We start from the raw sequence: 22,601 nt of genomic DNA on the forward strand, positions 1-22,601 counted from the left end.
ATGAACTTGCTACTCCAGGAAGTGGTACAACTTGGAATTACAATCAGTGATGCTAGGTAATAGTTTCAGATGGAGCTCTACAGCATTAAAAATGTCCCTTGTGTACCTATTTGGGCCCTGAATCCATCCATGGCTTTCTCTAAGTCAGCTTTAGTCCCAGCACCATATCCTGGCATTTACCTATGCTTTGTGCTATGCCAATTTTGACATAATTTGGGGAGATGCTGTACCTTTCCAATTTTCCTTTTTGCTAGGGTAAACGCTGGTCATGACCCTTTCAGAACTTAAGGGGACCATGTGGTGCTGGATTTTCATTGTTAATGACAGAAGTTTACCAAGGCATTTCAGATGACTTACCAAGTTCTTTAATTGCTTTTCCCATTTAGGGTTTTTGTTACAGGGACCTACAAAGTCATAATTCTCCTGCCTTAGCATCCGACCTCTGGAATTGCAGGTATATGCCACCACCTGGCCCTGTGACTGTCCTTGCTACACTGTAACAGAATCGCTTTCTTTCAATATTCTATTGTTGTAGTTGTCTGATCTGAGAGTGGGAGTAAGAAACAGGAAAGGAGGTGGCCTGCAGAGAAGAAGCTTCAGTGGTGACTGGGCAAGTGTTGTTGGGGGGACCAGGAGTTCTATGTGGACCTGCTGGATGGGTCTCATTAGACACACTGGGGTCTGGCGCTCAGGGTCTCATCTGTTTGTAGATGTCACTATTGTTTATATTTGTTTTGTGAGTTTTTCTAACTTAGTCCTGCTTGGTTTCTTTATCTTCATTTTTTTTTTCATCTTGTGGGATTGCCATTAATTATGAATGTCTTTAACCTAGGGCACACTTAACTTGTTTTCTGCTTGTTGCTCTTCTGTTGGCTGGAGCAGCCAGTGTTTCTTTGTGTTACTTCTCACGACTTCTTCAGTGTCAGATCTCCCCTGTTGTGGCTGCTCATCACCTTCAGACCATGAACAAATACCAACTTCATCTGCTATGAGCTGGAATCTCCTGGTCTCTATGGTGGGCCTATTGCTGTGCTCCTTGAAGCAGGAGAGGAAGTTGGTCTCAGTAGCCACTCATACAACACCTGATTCCTTCTAGTTGTTGTTTCTTTTCTTTTCATATGCAGAGTCTGGCTGTGCAGTCTAGGCTGCTCTTGAATTCTAAATTCTAAATTCTCAGCCTCTCAAGAGCTGTAGTAGCCTTTTTTGTTTGTTTTAAAAGATCTTTCACTGGGAATCTTGTATTTATTAAAATATCTTCTGAAGGAATATTTGGAGATGACTGAGGTTGGGACACTTTATGAGCACCCCCCTTTTCTTAGGTCACATCTCTTCTTTGGCTCCATTCTCTGGTGGAATCTGGTAACATCATTTTCTTCCTGCCTGTAATAGTTTAATGGGTCACAGTGTTGATAGACCATGGGCACTAAATGTTCCTTGTTAATTTTCTTAGTCTTACTTTGCAACAATTTCTTCAAATTGTTTATTTATTCTTCATTTTCTGCTGAGTCATTGAGAGAGATGGTATATAAAGAGCACTTTAGAAATGCCTGTTAATATTGCTTCTGAGGATATCACTTTCCACTTAGGGAACCACATTAGGTAAAGCAGAAATAAAGTCATAAGGCTGAGGGACATGTGCTTCACAGACGATACATCAGACAAGAAGGGATGACAAAGCATCTCAGTGCCCACCTTCATAATCTGCTCTGCCTCACTAAGGAAGTCATAGACTTTCCTCATCACCCACCATCCTACACTGTCCTATATGACCTGTCAATTGCACTCATTACCACCACCCTCCTCCTTATGCTTCCCTTGGTTACCTTGGAGATCCACAAAATGAGGGAGGTGCACAGCAGCCACAGCTCCCTGCTCAGCCTTGATGTCAAACAGAGGCCCAGCCACCATGTGACTGTGCTGCAAGGGAGTCTTGTCCAGGTGTTGGCTCCAGGCACAGAATCCAATCTCGATGGTCACGGCCCTTGTCACCACAAAGCGGAGTCCTGAGTTGGGACAGTGGTAGGAACCAGGCACAGGGAACTGAACTCTAGAACAGGGAGAGGCAGACACCAGTGAGCACCAGCTCTGCTCCTCTGCTGGGTGCAGACCCAGTGCAGGGCTGAGGACACAGCAGACTTCAGCCAGATGACTCTGAGTTCTGCTTCCTCTGCTGTCTGTCTGTGGATCCCTGACTAAGTCATTTAACCCTCAAATCTGTTTCCTCATCTGTACACAGGGGTAACAAGGACAACACCATCTTATGGACCTGTGAGTACTGAGTGATCTAGAGCAAACCTACAAGTAACACACACATAGAGCAGTTAGATATTTCTGTGATGATGATGAGGGTAATGAAATAGGTGTGTGTGTGTGTGTGTGTGTGTGTGTGTGTGTGTGTGTGTGTATGTGTGTGTGTGTGTGTGTGTGTGAAGTTCTGGGGATCAAACTAGGAACTTGTTTACACTAGGCAAGGGCTCTACCACTGAGGTACATCTTCAGTTTTTAGTGTTTACATTCTTAAAGATTATATTTCCCAAAATAAGACTCCATCCACAAATATTAGTGATAAATCTGTGGCCTTGAAACATTGGTTTACCAAGATCTTCAATGATTTTCTCAAGGCTTTCTGTTTGGTGACAGGTGTGTGGACAATTGTCAGTTTCTGTGGGAAGAAGTTAAAGTGACAGTTTCTCCAGCTGAGACAGTGACTGTGACAGTATTGGAGGAGGGTAACAGGTTATGAAAGACACCATGACTGTGTATATAGTCACTCATAACTCATAGGACAATAGCCCTTGGAGGACAGGGCTGCTGTATGCATCCTCATGTTCTCAGCTCCTACTGGGTTCTTGGCACACAGTGTTTGTGAGTAAAGCAGGAGTGTAGAAACTATAGGGATTTGAGGGAAATCTAAGAGACAGGAGAAAAAATAAGTATAATGAGGGAAGGGATGCTGTTTACACCATGAATAAAATAACCAGCAGAAAGGCCACAATTCCAATAATGATTTAAGCTGAGCACAGACTGTTTAGATGGAATGAAGAACTCCCATCAGCTCTGTTGATGTGGTAATGGTGTGCTTGTTATGGAAGACAAGGTCCTGTCTTAACTACAGGGGAGGCATAGTGAAATGTTTGTGTATGAAGTCACTTGATGTCCTGGATACTGTGGGATGGTCTGTATGTGCTCTGATTGGTCAATAAATAAAACACTGATTGGCCAGTGGCCAGGCAGGAAGTATAGGCAGGACTAATAGAGAGGAGAATTGAGAGAACAGGAAGGAGGAGAGAGACACTGCCAGCCGCTGCCATGACAAGCAGCATGTGAAGATGCTGGTAAGCCACGAGCCACGTGGCAAGGCATAGATTTATAAAAATGGATTAATTTAAGCTATTAGAACAGCTAGCAAGAAGCCTGCCACAGCCATACAGTTTGTAAATAATATAAGCGTCTGTGTGTTTATTTTATAAGTGGACTATCGGACTGCTGGGGCTTGGTGGGACCCGGGGAGAAAACTCTAGCTACACCTGGACTCACAATACTGTGACAGTGATGACAGAGGAGGAATGTGAGTAGTTGAAACAAACTTGGAAAAATGGTTGCTGGAACTGAGTGATTGGACAGGGAAGCTCTGGTGCTCTCCAGTTTTGTAAATGCTTGAAAATTTCATGAGAAAAACCCTTAATTTTATAACAGCCCATACTTTTTATTCTCTTTCTGGCCTTTAGTCCTGCATTGGTGAGGGGAGAAAACATAGTAGAGACCAGGTGAAAAGTGTGGAAAGCGTGCTGGGGAAAGTCAGCTGTTGCTGGGCAGAGCTCACTCACCGGTACAGGTTCTTCTCTCTGTCAACCACCTCTGTAGCCACAGGCCCTTTAGGGCCCCAGAAGTCATCTTCAGTCCCCAGTGATTCCATGTGCTTATATCCTGGTGAGGCAGGAGAAGATGGATGGAAGGTCTTTAGTGGTGCATGTTGTGAGCACCACTCTTCTAGAAGAGGCCAGGCACTGGTCACTGTGTTGTTCAGGATCATCTCTCTAGGTTTACCCAGTAATGGACAATAGCCAAACTCTTTTCCAGCCTAGGTTTTAGCAGGAAGTGTGCCTGTGCAGATTTCATCTCTGTTTCTTGGGATACCTGTATGCTTTTCATTTGTATATATGCATTTTGTTTTATTGTCTTTCTACTATGCACTTTTGAGCAACCATCCCATCATAAATTCCTGTTTCCAAGCCAGCTGGGGTTTTTTTTCTTCCTTATTGGTCTATAAGTGCTGATTTTCTTAATGTGTCTCAAGTGGGTATGTTGAAAAAAGGGAAAGAATGTTACTCGAAATCTAGATGAACAGGGATAGGAAGGTGAGTCCCAGGCCATAGCAGTTCAAAATGAGACATGGGACCCTGGTATAGAGCCTGATGCAAGCCACAGACTTGAGAAAGGGGCATCAGGGCATCAGCAGCCCCCAAAGCAGGCAAAGAAGGAAGCAGTATTCCCTGAGTTCTAGGTATGGAATGTCTTGAAAAAGGTGAGGTACTTATTGGAGAGCTTGTACTGCTTCATGTCAGAGACAGAGGGATAGAAATGATGACCACTTCCAGGACATTTGTTGCAGATAAAATTTTTAGATATGACAGGGATGTTGCACCAATGATATCTCAGCAATATCTCTACCTCAAAATGATCTTCACAATAACAGCTCTAGTTTACATGCTAATGGGGATGGGGGAAATCTGATAATGCCCCACTCCTAAGTGAAGAGCTATAGGCAATTAACAGCTGGTAGGAGAGGGATAAAAACAGTCTTCCCTAGAAAGATTTTTCTAATATGTTATCCAGTCCCAAGTCTTCAACCTGAAACATATATATGACCAATACTAAATGGACTCATCAGGTTGTATTTATATATACATATGTAAATGCACATATATTTGACAATAGTATTTAAGAACAGGTCATGAACTTGAGAGAGTTTGTTGGTGGGACACAGGAGTTGTTAAAGTGGGCAGGCTGAGGGCTGGAGATGATGTAAATATAGTACTGTAAAAGAAAGAAATGATGAACATTCCCTAAAAATAAATTAATTTAAAAAAAGAAAGAAATGATAATGAACATTCACCTTTATCCTATAGTATAGATTCATGATGCTCTGGGTCTGAATCCATCACATACCTGACTGTAGTCTCTGATGCTTGAATGAGGTCAGGCTATCATCCATTTCTTCTCCATCTGGGTTCTTATTAGGGACCATCACATGTGGCTTCCTACACATAAACATGTTCATTTCCTCAGATGTCAGGAGAAACTGTGTATACCAGGGCAGTGTACATAATATCCCAACATAAAATCCAACTCATCTGAATTGGAACTCAGTCCCATGCATCTTCTCTGGGCCAGAACTCTATGAAGGCCTCCATCCTCCTGAATATCCATGCTGCCTAAACAGGAATCATTTCAACCCCTACTTTGCTTTAATTTGAATATGCTCCCCAATGTTTACTCATTAGAAAGTAAATCTCCAACACCACAGTGCTGATAGGATGAAGGATGAGACATAATGAGATCATGAGTGCTCTGCTTTCATGAAGGGGTTAATGTCATCATCACAGAAGTAGATTCCTGTGGCCCGACAGGACTTGTCACAAAAGCCACCATGGCCTCTCACTCTCAGATTTCCCAGTTGTGCAGTCAGATGGAACAGGAAGAAGGGCTTCTCTAGATGCAGGGTCCATGACCTTGCTCTTCCCTGTATCCAGAACTGCAAGAAATAATCTCAATTCTTCATGTTAAATGCCCACTGTCAGACATTGTGTTATAGTTGCACAAAATAAACTGATAATCACTCACCCAGAATGCCAATCACCTAGACAGTATCTCCCAAATCTCTCTCCTTTCTGTTCTCTATTCTCCCCCTCCACAGACTCCATCCTGTCTCAGGATGGAGTGAGCAGTGTCCAACCTCTGCAGCATCCTTAGGCAGGTATCCCTGTTTCTGATCTGGTTCCTTTTAACACATTCTCTACATAGTTGCTGACTATAAAAATGGGTGGAGATGCCACTTCATGGCCGAGGCGCTGGAATGCCTCTCATTTTCCTCTGAGGAGAACATATGATTCTCAGCATGGTTCAAAGTTCTTGCTGTAGCCCCTGTCGCCCTCCAGACCTTCCTATGTCTTCCTATCTTACTCAAATCTATACCAGTGGCTCTCAAATCATTGTGTTCAAATGCCACTTGGATAGCCTGCTAAATCAGAAAGCTCACTGAAGGAGGCTGCCCCACCTGAGATTCTGAGTCAGCAGGGATGGAGTGGGGCCTGAGAACCTGCATTTCTGTGGAGCTCCCAGGTAATGATGAGGCGGAGAAGATGGTCACACACATGGTTTCCTGCCCCTCAATAGAGCTTCTCTCTCTGCTTTCCTTATCCTGTACCTCTGCCTGGAATTTTCGTCTTGGCTCAACCCACATTTCCCATATTGTATTTGAGAGCTCACCTCAGCTCACCTCGGTTTTGGGTGAAGCCAGACAGACCAACACTGCACTTATAGGTTTCCAAGGTACAATTCTGTGGACTATGGGGTAACAAGTGTCTCCTTATTGCTGGACTGAGATAATGAATGTTGGGCCTTGTCTGCCTTGTTCACCTATGTGCCCTTAGATCCCAAAACAGTGTATGATGCACAGTAGGTCTACACCAATGTTTGTTCAATGAATGGATGGTCCTCCTACATCTATAGGACTCTCCATTTCACATGTGGAGGTAGGAACTTGAAGACAGATGGAATTCATGTTCATAAAGTGGAATTGACTAAACTGCAGGAACATGGGCCTTCAGTATAGCCCCTGGGGGTAGAAAATGACTTTCCTGCTCTGACATTTTATATATCATAGTAGTGTGTGTGTGTGTGTGTGTGTGTGTGTGTGTGTGTGTGCCATGCACATATTCCTATGTGTATGAGTGTGTGAGCATTAGGGTTTTGGGACAGTGATACCTATAGTGATTTTTGTTTTCTAAGAGATTTTCTGAATCTTTCTTTAATGTGGCGTCTGCTTTCATTGTTCCAGTGGTCTGCATTTCCTGGTGCTTACCATTGTCACACTTGCTGTGCTCAGAGGACTCACCACTAACTCACCTTTAATATTCCTTTTCTGATGGAAGAACTTATGTAGGCATGTTATATGATTCTATTTTTGCTGAATAAAAAAAATGCAACCTCCTGACACACAGAACTGTTCCTCACTTTGGTTGCTGTTGTTCCTTGTAGCACGAATCTTAAAAGATCTTATTAATAAAATCAAACCTGGAGCCAGTTATTAGGGTGAACACTGAAAGATCAGAAAAGCAGAACAAGCCACAGCTTCCTCACCTTGCCAATTCCTCAGCTGATCCTGTTTCCTCAGACTGGAAGTCTCTGAGTCCTCATCCAGAATGAATCTCAGCTCAAAAGCCTAAAAGCTTAACCAGCTTTAGTTCCTGGTCCTCACGCCTTATATACCTTTCTGCCTTCTGCCTTCACTTCCTGGGATTAAAGGCTCACTTCCTGGGATTAAAGGCATGAGTCACCATGCCTGGCTGTTTCCAGTGTGGCTTTAAACTCACAGAGATCCAGATAGATTTCTGCCTCCCAAGTGATAGGATTAAAGGTGTGTGTGCCACCATTTTCTGGCCTCTATAACTAGTGGCTGTTCTGTTCTCTGACCCCAGATAAGTTTATTAGGGTGAACAATATTTTGGGGAACACAATGTCACCATAGTTCCTGGTTTCTTACTGGCTCTGTCTTACCCAAAACCTCAGGACCATTTTTCCACCCCTCTCAATTTTGGAGCAGCCACATACAGCCTAGGTTGAATAGAGAGAGTTCTGTGTCCACTCCTTACCTTGTGCTGGAGATGAGCAGCTGTGGATTCTCTGTCTCCAGGGCCCTGAGCTCCATCATCACCTGGTCACTGAGAGGGGCCTGGTCCAGCCTGTAAGCACAAGATGAAGCTGTTTCTTCTGGGATTCACCACAGGATCATGAGGCCTTAGGGTCCAGGATCCTGGACTCTATTGTCCTTAGATCGAGCCAGTGAGGAGCCTTATTAAGGGTTATTCCTGAGTCAAAACCAGGACAAAGGATGGAGAGCAACAGGGTGAGCAGAGGGAGATGTGTCCATGGCACAGTGTCAATGGGGTTGGTCATTGTGCAGGAAGATCTGAAGCAAGGATGATGACCTTTGGGACTTTCCAGAGCTGAAATGAGGGTCTTGCCCTTTATACCCCTCCCCCATAGGTCAGTCATTGGAAACATACTATTCCAGGAAAGGGAATATGGCCAGAGATGAGAGTATTCTTGTGAGCAAAGGGCAGCACAATAGCCATCAACATTTCCAGGGGCTGGAATTTATGGCCATATCCCCAAACGGATTCTTGTTTAGGTTGAACAGAGAGTTCTGTGAGAACCACCTCAAGTTACTGTAGTGAAACCCCACAACCATCCAAGTCTCTGGCCAATTTCTGTTCCAGAGCTTTCCCCAACTCTTCCTTTGTTTGGGATGCTGTCTCCAGGTTGACCCAACCAAGGCCTATTTCTTCTTCAGGTCTTGGAGAATGCTTCCTGGGCCATTCAATAAAGTAGGCCCTCTTACAGCATTACACCCTCCCAATACTGTTGATGCCACAGTTTCAGGAGAGCTTGTCACCACTGAATCACAGGCTCACAGGTGATCTGCCTCTTTTCTTTCCACCAAGGTTCAGGAGGACAGTTCCACATGTGTTTGTGATTTTACCTCCTAGGGTCTGGACCAATGCTTGGCACACAGAAGTCCTGATATGGATGCATGCACGCACGGATTCATGAATGATTAAATAATTGAAGCACTGTCCTGGAGTAAGGCAAACCTGGGAGTCTGTTAGGATATATACAGCCTTACTAATATATATGATTGCAATGCCCAACTACCTACCTGGTATTATCTTTGTTTTTACATATGTAAATTTTATATCATTATAATACACAAGGCGGGTATGACATTCCCTTTGATAGATGAGGAAACAGTTTCAGAGAAGAGAGTGACTTACAGTGTCCCAGGGTATAAGTGGCACAGCTGGTCAGGAGCTAGGCTGACTATGCATTATCTGTCCCTTTTCTTTTCTATGTCTTGTCATCTAGTAATGCACCCGTGTCCCTTCCCCTGCATCTTGCCCAGAAAGGTATCTCAAGCCCTTACTTACCGCAGGATTCTGAGTTTGCAGGCAGGATTTCTAAGCCCCTCATATAGAAGCCTCACACCACGGTCGCCCAGGTCATTCAGCTGCAGGTCTAGCTCAGCCAGGCTGGAGCTGGCACTGAGCACTGAGGCCAGGTACATGCAGTGGCTGGATGTGAGGCCACAGTTGACAAGCCTGCATGGGAGATGCTCACCATTAGCTTCTCCAGGCTCACCACTCTTGGGAACTGAGCTCCCATCTCACTTTGTGAGGCTTGGCTGCTGTGTTACCAGTGTTTAGCTCTCTGGAGTACCTTTTCTAGTCTAGATGGATAATTCCATGCTTCCCCCAGCTGAACTGCAGGAGCCATGTAGTAAATATTGGGGACCACTGCCCTGCTGTGACTGGCCATAGCAGAGCTCCATGAGGCCCAGGACAGATGACTGGTGTATTTCAAGACTCATATGATTGAAAATAACCAGCCATACAATAGGGCATGATCTCACTTGTTATGTGAAGTCTTAGTAAAGACGGAGTCCGTACAAACAGAGTAGAAGGCTGGTTACAAGGGCAGAGAACAGGAGGGAATGGGAGACACCATTGCCTGGGCCTGGAGCTGTCTCCCCTCCTGCTTCATTTAGCCTCTTACTCCGTGTTCTTGAACTCTGCTGTAGCCACTTCTGCAGAAGGTTTGCTCCACTGGTCCTCATGTGGCTGTTGATAGCAATAGCTAGTGGGTTCTCTACTGAATATCAGCCTTCCAGGATCCCCAAGAACAGAATCTATTTGTTTATCATAACAAGTCTGGACTCTGTTACAGGTGTGGTCAAAAATATTTGGTGAATATTTGGTGAATACTAAGTCCCACTCTAGATCTAGCTTTTGCCTTTGCTCTCCTGCCATCCATCCTAGCATCAGACTCACCAGACTCACCACATCAGACTCACCACAATGTCCTAAGGTGACATCCAGGGCATCTCATGGTCCTACAAAGACTGCGCAGTGCATAGCAGCTCAGTGGATTTCCACTTAGGTCCAGCTCCTCCAGGCTTCCTGTGAACTCAAGTGTGGAAAAGAGAATCCGCCAACTGGCATTAGTGATTGGGGTCCACCTGGACCTGAAGGAGAGAAAACGAGAGGCGGACATGAGGATGTGAATTGTTTGTGCATGGTCTGAGGTGCAGAGCCCCACACATCAGATTGGGTTTCTATATGCCACCCCCAGGATTCATCAGCTTCTACATGCACCATTGCTCCAATATCTGGATTCTTTCCTCCAGGTGATTGCCCATCTACAGCTGTTAGCATAGCATGCTGTGTTCTCATTTTGTGTGTCTGTTTCTGACTAGTCTAGGAGTCCCACAGGGTGTGAACAGGTTGCTGGCATCTTTTAAATTCATAGTGCCCAGAATAGGCACTTGTACAAAGGGAGACCTTAGTAATTCAGACAACCTGGCCTCCTTGCAGATCTCCCAGCCTTGTCTGACTTTCCCCCTCAATTTTACTTTCTCACTATCAGTCAAAGTCTCTCTTTCTCCCATAGGTTTTTCCCCAGGCTCCTAAGGCCACTGTCCTTTGCAAGCAGGCTGGTGTTCCTAGTTTCTCTTGTGCTAACTGGTCTCTGTCACTGTACATACTCAGAATTCTTCTGAAGCTCCACAGCAGACCACTTCTACTTCAAACACCTGCATCAAGGCCCTTCAAAGCTCAATTTTTTATAGTCATAGACTCTTATAAATAACTTATACTGGCCAAGAACAGGAAAATGATCCAATTCACTAAGGTATTCTCCCTAGGTAATATCATAAGACTATTCAGAATGTATTTTATGAGACCTTTAGTGACCAGAGAAGACAGCCTTGAGTCAGTAGGAAAATAAATGTGAATGTAAGACAACAGAGATAGTGTGGCTCCGTGTTCCCACATAAAAGTATATAGAGAAAATATTAAAGGGCATGTCATATTTTCTCTTTCATGTTGTAGTTCAAACCTAGGTCTTAGGTTTATTAGAGGGGGTGTTTTGAATGACATGTCACCCAGTCATGGGCATTTGAATGCTTGGTCCTCAATTTGTGGTACTCTTTGGGGAGGCTTAGGAGGTGCAGCTTTGTGGGAGGAACTATGTCACTGGGGCAGGATTTAATATTTCAAAGCCTTGAGCCATTCCCGGGACACTCTTTCTGTTTCCTACTTGTGGTTCAAGAAATGAGCTCTCAGCTGCTGCTCCAGTCATGTTCTTTCCCTCTGACAGGGTGGACCTTGATCCCTCTAGAACCATAAGCCCAAATAAACTCATCTAAGTTGCTTGGCCATGGTGCTCATAGCCCTATCCCATGGTCAGGCACACAGAGGCAAGTAGAGAAAGGTGGTCAAATTCAGTAATTAGATGTCACTGATGATCTGTATCCTGCTACCCTGGATGCTGCCCTAAGAGTGCTGCTGATACTCAGAACATGTGTATTCATGGGATCCACAGGGAAGCTGGAGAGAGGGTTGTGTCTGGATACTCACAGTACCATCCTGGGGGCTGTCAGGGTTTGTTCTTGCTGTCCATCCCCATTCAGCTGAAGCCTCTTCACATGGTGGCAGAACTTGATACAGAACGTGACCACCATGAGTTCTACATCTGTCTGGACCACCAGGTATTTCATGTTTGTCTGGAACACTGGGTGTACCATATCCATTGAGGCCTGCACACTTCTTACTTGATAATTGTGCATCACCTCTGAGAGGAGCTCCTTATCTTGAATCTCATACAGACAATGGAGTAAATCCAGAGAATATGGTTGATAGTATAGGGTTTCCTCTAGAAACCTGCAGGCAAAGATCTTCTCCATTTCTCTTATTCCCTCTTTACTCAAAAGACCAAATAGGAAGCGCACAGTGGGTGCCTCAAAAAGGTTATGTCTTCCATAAACTTTCTTCATTGCATCTGCAATTCTAAAGATTTCTGTATCACCACGTCTTTCCCTATTCCTCAAGATGTAGGACATTGCTGCAAAGAACTCCTGGAGACACACCTGGGAGAAGCTGTAGCTCAGAGGGCTGGGCTGCTTTTGAAGAACACCCATCTTCAGGAAAGTGGCAATGACATTCTCAGTCAACCCATGCTCCCAGAGATCTATTTCACTGAAAAGGGTCTTTCTTCTACAAATCCCCTTGGCAGCCAGTGAGCAAAGTGCTTTGAGCTGGGTCCCCAGGGCAGGATCTGGGAAAATCTGGGAAAGGTATTTCAGGCAGAGGGCTGTGGTGGTCTTTGAGGTCAATGAGAGTTCTCCCCACTGCTCCATCTGCTGCTTCAGGCAAGTGCAGACCAGCCAGGACACCCAGGGTACCACACACAGTGTTGACAGCATTGGATTTGAGTTAACCAAGTTAAAAGCTGCAATCGCTTCTCTTTTCTTTGTGAAATATTTGTAGATATATTTCTTCCGTCCAGACTTGGAGAAACCCAGTACTTCTACCCAACAAGGTTCCCTCAAAGAGGGAATGACCTTCTGTAGATTTGTGATTCGAGCTGTGAGCAGCAAGGAAGCCTCAGGAAGTAAAGATTTCCCCAGCAAACTGCCCAGCAGTGTGTGCACAGGCTGTAGCTGGCTCCAGTGTAGACAGAGTTCAGGATTCTGTTCCTCCAATACCCATGCTGGCTCATCTACGCCATCCAGGATGAAGAGCAGTTTCTCAGGGTGAGACAGGATCTGCCTGATGGGAGCTACAGGCACAGTCTGGTCTTTTGCTATGAGCTCAGCCAGACTCAGCTGCTTGCACTGGGCCAGCTCTCTGCAGCTGAAGTAGAAGACATGCTGGAAGCGATCCCTGTAGAGCTGGCCTTCCTCCCAGGCTCTCCTCACCTGCCTGGCCAGCGTTGACTTCCCAATCCCAGCAGCCCCCTCTAGGATGACTAGTTGAGGCTTTTCCTGGGTATCCAGGTATGGGTTAAATAAGTCTTGTATCTCAATCAGATGTCCCCTCTCCTCTCCTTTACATTTACACCAGCTTTTCCAGACCAAGGTCTCCTGGCTTCTTGGGCAAGTTTTTTTTAGAAGTAGTAGCTGTGTGAAATTTTGGAGCAAATCATTTTTTTTCCAGGACTCAGTGGGATAAACATTTTCTCTTCTTTCATTCTGATGTATTTCTGAAATGAATCATAAATTAGGGAAGAAAGATGGAGCATAAGTGAACTCATCAGTGTTGTTTGTTCTTTCATTCTTTCTTCCTCTCTTCCTTTCTTCCACCTTTCAACACCTGGATAAACTTAGACATCTGTCTAAACTTTACAACAGACTGGCTGTGGATGCTGGTATATTCTGAACAATGCAGTGCCAAGAATGTGAGCTTTGGACTGGAAGAATCCAGTTCAAGTCTTCACTTGACTAATTAATAATAATGCTGTGTGATGTTCTTTTATAATTCAGGTATTTATTTACATCTCACACTGTGCCATATCTGCTCTAGTGGTTGAGGTTAAAGGGTGAGTTCATAGACACAATTGTCCTCATTCAGTCTATGCAATGATCCAGTTGCTCCACTGAGCTTTGGCTTTCTCATCTGTAATTTGGGGGCTATGCTCTTTCTGTGAAGGAGGCCATGGACTACTGGGGAAGATTACAGACAGTGGAGCAGATGTCTGCTCCTGACAGATGCCATTGGACCCCACCATTGCAGTCTGACAACATCATTCTGTGAGTCCTGTGATTGTGGGTCTGAAGGGATGGTCTTGGGATATCTTAGAGTTCATGTCTCAGGACCTTGACTTGGTCCCCTGTCCCCAGGCCTGGCAACCCCAGGAATATTTTGTACTGCCTTTCAGATATCATTGGTAATAATATGCCTTGTTTGTGACTACTACTTGGATGTCTTAAGTCCCCACTGAAAACTAACATGAAACTATTGAAACTAACATGAAAATTCCAGTTGCTAATGCTGCAGTAAGGGGACAATGGTCTAGTGTGAGTCTGTGGAGTCATGGGAGCAGGCCCTTTACTAATTTACAAATACTTTTCTTTTAGGAATGGGCATGCTGTTGTGGGAATGGGTTCCTTTTTTCTCCTGTAGTCACCTGCTTGCCTATATACTTGTTTTTCCTTTAAAAAAAAAAAAGTCATAGCCTCTAGTCTTGGACTTCCAAACTCCTGAACTGTAATTGAATATACAACTTCTAAAAACAAACAAACAAAAAAACTAACAAAAGATCCAGCCAAACAAACAAACAAACAAAGAAAAAGTCACTGAGCACCATGGTGTACTACCATAGTTCATCACTCAGTAGACAGAGGTAGGGGAATCAAGAACTCAGGGCCAGTTTTTCCATATGGTGAGTTTGGAAACATCCTGTAGAGTCAATCAGTCAGTCAATTAGTCAGTCAGTCAGTAGCCAATCAGTCAACTAATCAACAAACAACAAGAATAACAAAAGTTACTCAGTGTTTGTTCTCTGTCTTGGCAATGGAAAACAAACTAACACACTTGTTCTTAATGTAACCTGCTCCACCATTCACACATCACACTTTGCTGGCTTTCCCCTTCCTGGCCTACTCCCTGCTCCCTCCAACCAGTGCATCAGAGGAGTCTTCTCTCCAGTTTCTTACCTGAATACAAACCTCACCTCAGCATCTTCTTCGGAAAGAACTCAAGGTAAGAAATATAGGAAAATGCTCCATGGACCAGAATCCAAGTTCATCCTTCAGCACCCAAGGTTGCCCAACCTATAAGATAGCTTCCTGTCCTGCCTTGGCCAAGGTGCTGAAGAAAACTTGTGTAGTATCAGTTCACAGAATTAGCCCTTGAGGGAGAGATTGGCTTCAGAGGCCAACTTGCAGCTGAAATCAGAATCTGTAGATCTGTTCTTATTGTCTTCTGTAGGACCACACCTAACATCTCTTGAGTGTCTGCCTGGCTCAGGTCATGTCTTCCCCAGGGGCAAAGAGAAGGCTCAGTGCTTCCTAGGCTGTGCTCTCCAAAACCTTCCAGCTGGAATGTATCTATCACCATGTACACATCTAAATCCTATTCAGTTCCTTAACACTTTAAAATCATCTGGAGAAGCAAGTGAATGAGTTTGAAGAAAAAGCATGTGGACCAGAATTTGGATCCCCAGAACTCCTGTACATGCTGTGTTTGTACAGCAGCCCCCTGTCATTTCAGACCTAGAAAGCTGAGACAGGATCCACAGAGCAAGATGGCTAGCTAGACTTGCTCTACTGACAAGCTCTGGATGTGGATGAGAGCCTCTGCCTCAGTGAATATGGGAGAGCAACTGAAGAAGATTTTAGATGTCATTTAGGGTGCTCACAAGCACACACAGTGTGCCCCACATATATATGCCCAACACATGCAAAGATATACACACACATGTACGCATGCCACATATATACACATGGATAGAAGAAAGGACAATAAAAAAATCCACTGGAAATGAGAAATATCCTAGTGAGGTAACCATGCCCAGAGAGACAAATGCCACATTTCTCTGTCATATGTGGATTATATGACATATTATCCAATATTTTATATATATATACATATATATGATCCGTATGTTTAGATTTGTATATTTGTTATTTTAAAGTTTCTTTTGAGTTAAATTTGAGACTTTCCTACATCCATACCATATTTACATCATTTCCACCCACTTAATCTCCCCTACTGTGTTCTCTCATTCCCTCTCAAATTCACATTTTCTTCTTTAATGACTGTTAAAACATACATACATAATACATACATACACACATACTGCTGAGTCTAGTTAATGCTGCTGCCATATATTTAAAGCTGACCACTTGGGATCTGATAACCTACAAGGGACTCATCTCTGGAGAAGACTGAGTCTCCCTCTGTCAGTAGCAATTAAATGCCTGTAGCTTTTCATCTAAGAAGTTGGACCATGTGAGACTTATTTGGAGTGTCTCAAGAGGTCAGGAAACTATAATGAACCCAGTAGAGGGGTAGGGTAAAAGGCCTTAAGGGGTGGAGACAGAGTAGAACCATTGTGATGTAAAAATGTTCAAGTGAGGTTTATTTAAGTGGTTCTAAGGTTTAAGTGAGGATAGGGATTGTGTGACAGGGGAGAGGAGTGGGTGGGATGGGTAAACCAGAACTAACAATGTATGAAAGATCCTGTGGAAACACTGTTAATTTTTGCCACCACAGCAGCAACCTGCCTCTGACACAAAAGCAGTGACATCATCACCTGTCACCAAGTGCCTTTCCACCATCAGCTATGTGACACGTGCACCCTTTAAAAGTGCCCACCAGGCACAGCTTGCACTCTTTAAATCTTTTTACCTCTCTTATCTCTCATCTCTCTTGCCTCTTACTCCCCTCTTTCCTCCTCTTTCCTCTCTTGCTTCTCTTCTTCCTCTCGTCTGTCTGCCTCTCTCCAGTCACCACACTGATATGGCCTTTCACACTTCTACTCTCCCCCTCCCCCAATAAACCTCTTTCACTAACTCTGTTGTGCCTGATGTGTTTGCTTAGTGGCACACCTTGGGGCGGGGGCTGCCATAAGGTACCCACTATCACCTTTCTTTTTATTTAGACTTCCAAACATACCATTTTGTAAGATAATCAACAATATAACTTAAATAAACATAGGCTAGTGAGCAATGGGTACACAGTGCTTTCTTCAGAAGACGTGAGTTATTAAAGGGAAACCCCAGTGCCAAGCATGGAGTACCTTCCTAAGAGTTACTGGTCAGAAAGAATGCAGAGACTCCAAAATCAGCAAAGCCTGGTGCTGTTGCTCTTGGTAGTCTACCAGAATTAAAGTTAAGACCTTCTTATTGAAGACACAACATACTTTTGTTAAGAGACTTAGAGACTCTATGTTGGAACAGACATGAAATGTCTTCCATCCTGGATAACTGTCATAGTATTAGGAGATGCTATGAGGGCACTGGGGGAGAAAGCCATTAATGATATTATCTGGTGGTGAACCTGGATGCTACAGTACTAACCTGCCAGGGGAGACAGGCTCACAAATGCAATAATAACAGGTAGGTTACAGGGTAACTATCTGCCTTCTGATTAGATTTTAAGAATTTCTGATTAGACTTGAATTCCATAGGAAGGAATTCATGCCTGTAAATGCTGTCTAAAGCTCAGGATGTTATAGGCCCTAGGAAAAGACCTACTGCTATTTTGCTAAATAGGTATATTGTTAAATGGATTTCTGAATATTTATGTTTATGCTAATAGATTAATATTTCTCTCAACTGTCAGTGTTTCATTTTGCTTTGGTCCATGGAAGAAATAGGGTGACTCCAGGATGAATTTTGGCATAGAAGCAGAAAGGCAGACATTTTCTGGTGAATTGAATACTGTTGGTTTGCAAAAGATCTTTTTTAATTGTTGTACAATTTACACCTTAGCAAGTCAATTTCCAAATACCAAAGCCTCTTATCTGAAGCTCCCCAAAGGAAACAAATGCCAAAGCAACTCTCAGTCACATGGCATCTCAATTTTCCAAGTTCCATCACAACCAAGTTTTGCAGAGGCTTTAAAAACTTCAGGAAGAACTCAGATAAGATTCATACACTTAAAATAGAAACAATTACAAAAGGTGACAGTCACAAAGGGCAGTTCAAAGCCCAGGTGCTAACATCCTGGAATTCAAGGCAGCTGCAATGCTCTGCAAGATTTCCCTCTACACTCAACCCTGGCCAGAGAAGCTTCTCTCTGTACTAGGCAGCAACTAATGTAGAGACTCACAGTCAAAATGCTGATTAAGTGTCTGTTGTGTGCTTGCTATAAGTGGGATGTCTGAGTAGGGTCACCAAGGCTCTGGGAACACTGCAAAAGAGGTGGCAGAAAGAATGAAAGATCTGGAGGACAGAAAGGAGTTTCCTGTGAGATGTGTTTTTCTGGATGTTACAGGGTGTTGTGCTCACGAATTAACTACAGCTATAGTTGCTTGTGCATGTCTTACAGAAGACCAACCCAACAAGTCCAGTCATTATTCTATCAGGCCCCACTAATTGGATTGAGAGGTTTAAAACAACAACAACAAAAACCAAATAAATCAACAATGACAACAAGAACCAAGCAAAAAACCAGAGAGGACATGAAAACTGGAGCTGATGGTTGGGAAGGTATCCTAGGGGAGTGAGTAGAAGGGCGTGGGAGTGAATATGATCAAGCCACAGCATCTAAAGATATGAACTTTTCAAATGAACAAATAAAAGTTATTCTAGACCTGCACTCTTAGAGACACAGCACCCCTATACTCTGCTCACTCCATAGCTGCTTACCAGGAATCCTGATCTCCTTCTAGACCCTCTCCCTCCCCATGGGGCCCACCTTATCACTAGGAACATCTTAACTTATCCTGGTGGTGTGGAGATATAGATATTCTAACTGCACTCTCTGGAGCACCCCCTACCAATTCCTGATGGGCCTGAAAGTTGCTTATTATTGATCATAACCTCCTCCTGGTTCCTTTCCCTTCCTTTGAGACTCACTAGATCACAGACCCTTCTCACACAGGAACACTCTGGCCCAGTTATGTGGCATAAAGAAATAGATAGGCTACATGTGTTCTGTGTTTTCCCCAGCACAGCCATTCTGGCAAAGTTCATCAATCCATGGCTGCTTACACCACATCCATCCTTCAGGCTCATCTTGGCCCACACATCCTGTGCCTTGGTCCAGCCTGGTGAGTCTGTCTGACTCTGCCCAGACTGTACTCTTCCTAATGCCCAGACTTTGCCATAGTCCAAGCAGGTAAGGTCCATCTGCCTCCTTCCTAATCACAGGTTCAGGCTTGGTGGCACATCTTGCTTGGTAGCCCAACCTTCTGTGTCCCCCAATATATTATACACCCTAATAAAGCTTATCTGAGGATCAGAAAAAAGAGCCAGCCACTATAGTAAACATAGAAGTCAGGCAGTGGTAGCACGTGCTTTTAATCCTAGCATTCAGGAGGAAGAGATCCATCCTCCTGTGAGTTCAAGGCCACACTGGAAATAGAACCAGGCATGGTGGCACATGCCTTTAATCCCAGCACTAACCATAGAGGTCTGGAGGTCTATACAGACAGACAGGAAGTGATGTAGCTGGGTGGGGGGAGGAAGTAAGATGGCAGAACAGGAAGGCATATAAGTGTGGGTATACAGGAAGTAGGTCTCTTTGGAAGTTGAGGAATTGGTGAGGTGAGGTTGGCTGTGGCTTGACCTATTCTTCTGATCTCTCACTTTTTCACCCTAATATCTGGGTCCAGGTGTTTTATTAAAAGACTGCTTAGCAATTCATCTTACACATATCAGAAACAGAGCCAACTGGAAGTCCACATGCCTAGGTGTAATTGCAATAAAAAGATGAAAGGTCAAGACAGTATTTGACCCCTCTCAATTCAACAGTCCCATAGAAATGTTCTCCAGTGAGAATTACCTAGATGAACCCTAAGACCAAGAATTTAATTGAACAGTAGTAAACCTCAAAGAATTCAAAAGTTTAAAGAAGTCAGAAACAAATAACTCAGTGAACTTAAAGAGAATGAACTCAAAGAGAATAAGTGCTTGAGTGTTGTGCAAGACAACAAATAAACAAGGATGAATGAAACAACAAATATTATTCAATATTTGAAAACTGAATTCAACAAAGATATAGAATATTGAAGAGAATTCAAGCTGAAACAAAGATGAAATCGAAAAACTCAATAACCTGACTAGAACATTCAAAGAAAGCCTTACCAGTAACATGGATCAAATAGAACTCAGAATATCAAGATTCAAAGTTAAGTAGAGGAATTAGACCACATAAGCAAAAAAAATATTAAAAAAAACTGGATGAACATATAGGAAGTGTGGGACACCAGAAAAGACCAAATCTTCCATTTAGAGACATAGATGAAGGATAAGACTCATATGTCAATGCACAGACTAGAATTTCAACAAGATCATAGAAGAAAACTTTTCCCAAATCATGAAAGACAAACCCATACAGATACAAGAAGCACAGATATTACTAGTAGAAAATACCAGAAAATAAACTTCCAATGACATATTATAGTTAGAACACTAAATGTGCAGAACAAAGAGAGCGTCTTGAAAGCTGTAAGGGGGAAAAAAAAACAATTCATGCCAAATATAAAAGCAAACATATCAGAATAACAGCTGATTGTTCCATGGAATCTTTGAAAGCCAGAAGGTCCTGGAGCAATGTACTCTATATGTTAAAGACCATGGATGAAAACCTTGACTACTGTACACAAGAAAACCACTTGTCATAGTTGAAGAAGAAAGAAAAACTTTCCACAACACAAACAAGTTAATAGAATCATGTCTACCAAGCCAACTCTGCAGAGAATACTGGAAGCAATACTTGTACTGAAGGGAGGAATAAGCATAGCTAAGAGACAGTAGAAGGAAAACTTAATTACTAAAACACACAGTGTAACTAAGACCTCCAACAGGAAACAACAGCAATATTATTATTATGGTCAACATACACACTTTTCAATAGTAATTTAAATATTTTAAATGCATCTATTCCCTAATAAAGGCTGGCTTGATGGATTAAGAAATGAAATAAGTCTTTCTGTTGTCTGTAGCTACTCATTGGCTTTAAAGATAGGCAGCATTTTAAAGGATGGAAACTACTCATAGCAAATGGAACCAGGAAGCAAGCAGGTGCTACTAGCCTAATGCCTATCAACTGATTAATAGTAGGTGATTTCAGACTCCACTTTCTCTAACACAGCTCATCTGGACAAAAAAAATGAACAGAGAAACCTCACAATTAGACAATTAAATAGCACTATACAGCAAATGGACTTGACAGATAACTAAAGAATATTCCACCAAAACAACAAAATATACCTTCTTCTCAAGTGTCCAAAGAAATTTCTCTAAAATAAACCATGTCCTTGGACACAAAGCAAATCTTTTTTTTAAAATATAATTTAATTTTATTTTACAATACCATTCAGTTCTACATAACAGCCACAGATTCCCTTGTTCTCCCCTTCCTGCCCCCTCCCCTTCCCCCAGCACACCCCCATTCCCACCTCCTCCAGGGCAAAGCCTCCCCTGAGGACTGAGATCGACCTGATAGACTCAGTCCAGGCAGGTCCAGTCCCCTTCTCCCAGATTGAGCCAAGCATCCCTGCATAAGCTCCAGGTTTCAAACAGCTAACTCATGCAATGAGCCCAGGATCTAGTACCACTGCCTAGATGCCTCCTAAACAGATCAAGCCAATCAACTGTCTCACCTATTCAGAGGGCCTGATCCAGCTGGGGGCCCCTCAGCCTTTGGTTCATAGCAAATCTTAACAAATTCAGAAAAGTTGAAATACCTCAGTATATCCTGTTTGACCATAATGAAATAAAACTTAATATGTTGATATTTTATTGTGTTGAAATGTGATTTTATTTGTATGTTAATAAAATAAAGTTGCCTGGAGATCAGAGGTCAAAGTGAGCCATAAGCACAGTCAGGCAGTGATAGCAAATGCCCTTAATCAGATCACATGGTAGGCAGAGTCTCAGTGTTGTCAAGGACACGGCCAAATGTGATAACAGGAGCCTTTAATCCCAGTACCGACCATAGAGACCTGGAGGTCTTTATAGACAGGCAGTGATGAGGAAGTCATGTGGCTGGGCTTAGAGCCAATGAGAAGGCAGAACAGAAAGGCAATAAAAACACAAGTCACACAGGAAGAAGGTCTCTCTGGGAAGCGACGGTGGCGAGGTGGTAAGATAAAGTATTCGTGGCTCTCTGATCTCTTTGGCTATTTCCTCTGTATTTGGCTCTGTGTTTCTTATTTAGTAAGACTGTTTAGAAATTCATCTACAACTCAAAATCAGCAGCAAATGAATCTGTAGGAAATCCACAAACTCATGGAGATTAAACTACTCATTACTGAATAGTGAATAAGTCAAGGAAGAAATCAAGTAAGAAATAAGGAAAATTCTGTAACTAAACAATAAGGAAAACACAACAGAACAAAACCTCTGGGATGAGTTAAAAGCAGTCTTATAAGGGAAATTTATAGGTTCAAATACCTACATTAAATATCAGAAATAGCACAGATAAATAACTTAATGAAGAGAGTCAGGAATTTGAGTAAAACAAGAACAAACCATGGTCTCCTATTCCTTGTTCTCCCTCTCTGTTCTTGATCCAGGTGGGATCTCCCGCTCTCTTTCCTTCGACCCTCACCGTTCATTGCTCCCACTCATGCCCAGGCTGTTCATGTAGATTTCATCCATTTCTCCATCATTGGGTAATCCCCGTGTCTTTCTTGGAGTCCTGTTTTCCAGGTAGCCTCACTGGTGATGTGAGTAGCAGTCCAGTCATCCTTGTTCCACATCTAGTATCCTCCTATGAGTGAGTATATACCATATTTGTCTTTCTGAGTCTGGGTTACCTCACTCAGGATGATTTTTTCTAGATCCATCCATTTGCCTGCAAACCTCA

The 22,601-nt window shown here is 43.2% G+C and overlaps 1 protein-coding gene across 1 annotated transcript in view; it reads right to left on the reverse strand.

Moving 5' to 3' along the window:
• The window catches only part of LOC114688678 (NACHT, LRR and PYD domains-containing protein 1a-like), a 118,917-nt gene that overhangs the window by 13,235 nt on the left and 83,081 nt on the right, over window positions 1-22,601 (reverse strand). The window contains exons 4-10 of the mRNA XM_037201056.1: window positions 11,697-13,301; window positions 10,133-10,303; window positions 9,210-9,380; window positions 7,875-7,964; window positions 5,170-5,261; window positions 3,828-3,927; window positions 1,824-2,047 (exon numbers count right to left, since the gene is read on the reverse strand). Coding sequence (XP_037056951.1) covers window positions 1,824-2,047; window positions 3,828-3,927; window positions 5,170-5,261; window positions 7,875-7,964; window positions 9,210-9,380; window positions 10,133-10,303; window positions 11,697-13,301 — 2,453 coding nt within the window. The remainder of the gene's footprint in view (window positions 1-1,823; window positions 2,048-3,827; window positions 3,928-5,169; window positions 5,262-7,874; window positions 7,965-9,209; window positions 9,381-10,132; window positions 10,304-11,696; window positions 13,302-22,601) is intronic.

This window comes from Peromyscus leucopus, chromosome 8b (genome assembly GCF_004664715.2).
Source record: "Peromyscus leucopus breed LL Stock chromosome 8b, UCI_PerLeu_2.1, whole genome shotgun sequence".
NCBI classification, from domain to species: Eukaryota; Metazoa; Chordata; class Mammalia; order Rodentia; family Cricetidae; genus Peromyscus; species Peromyscus leucopus.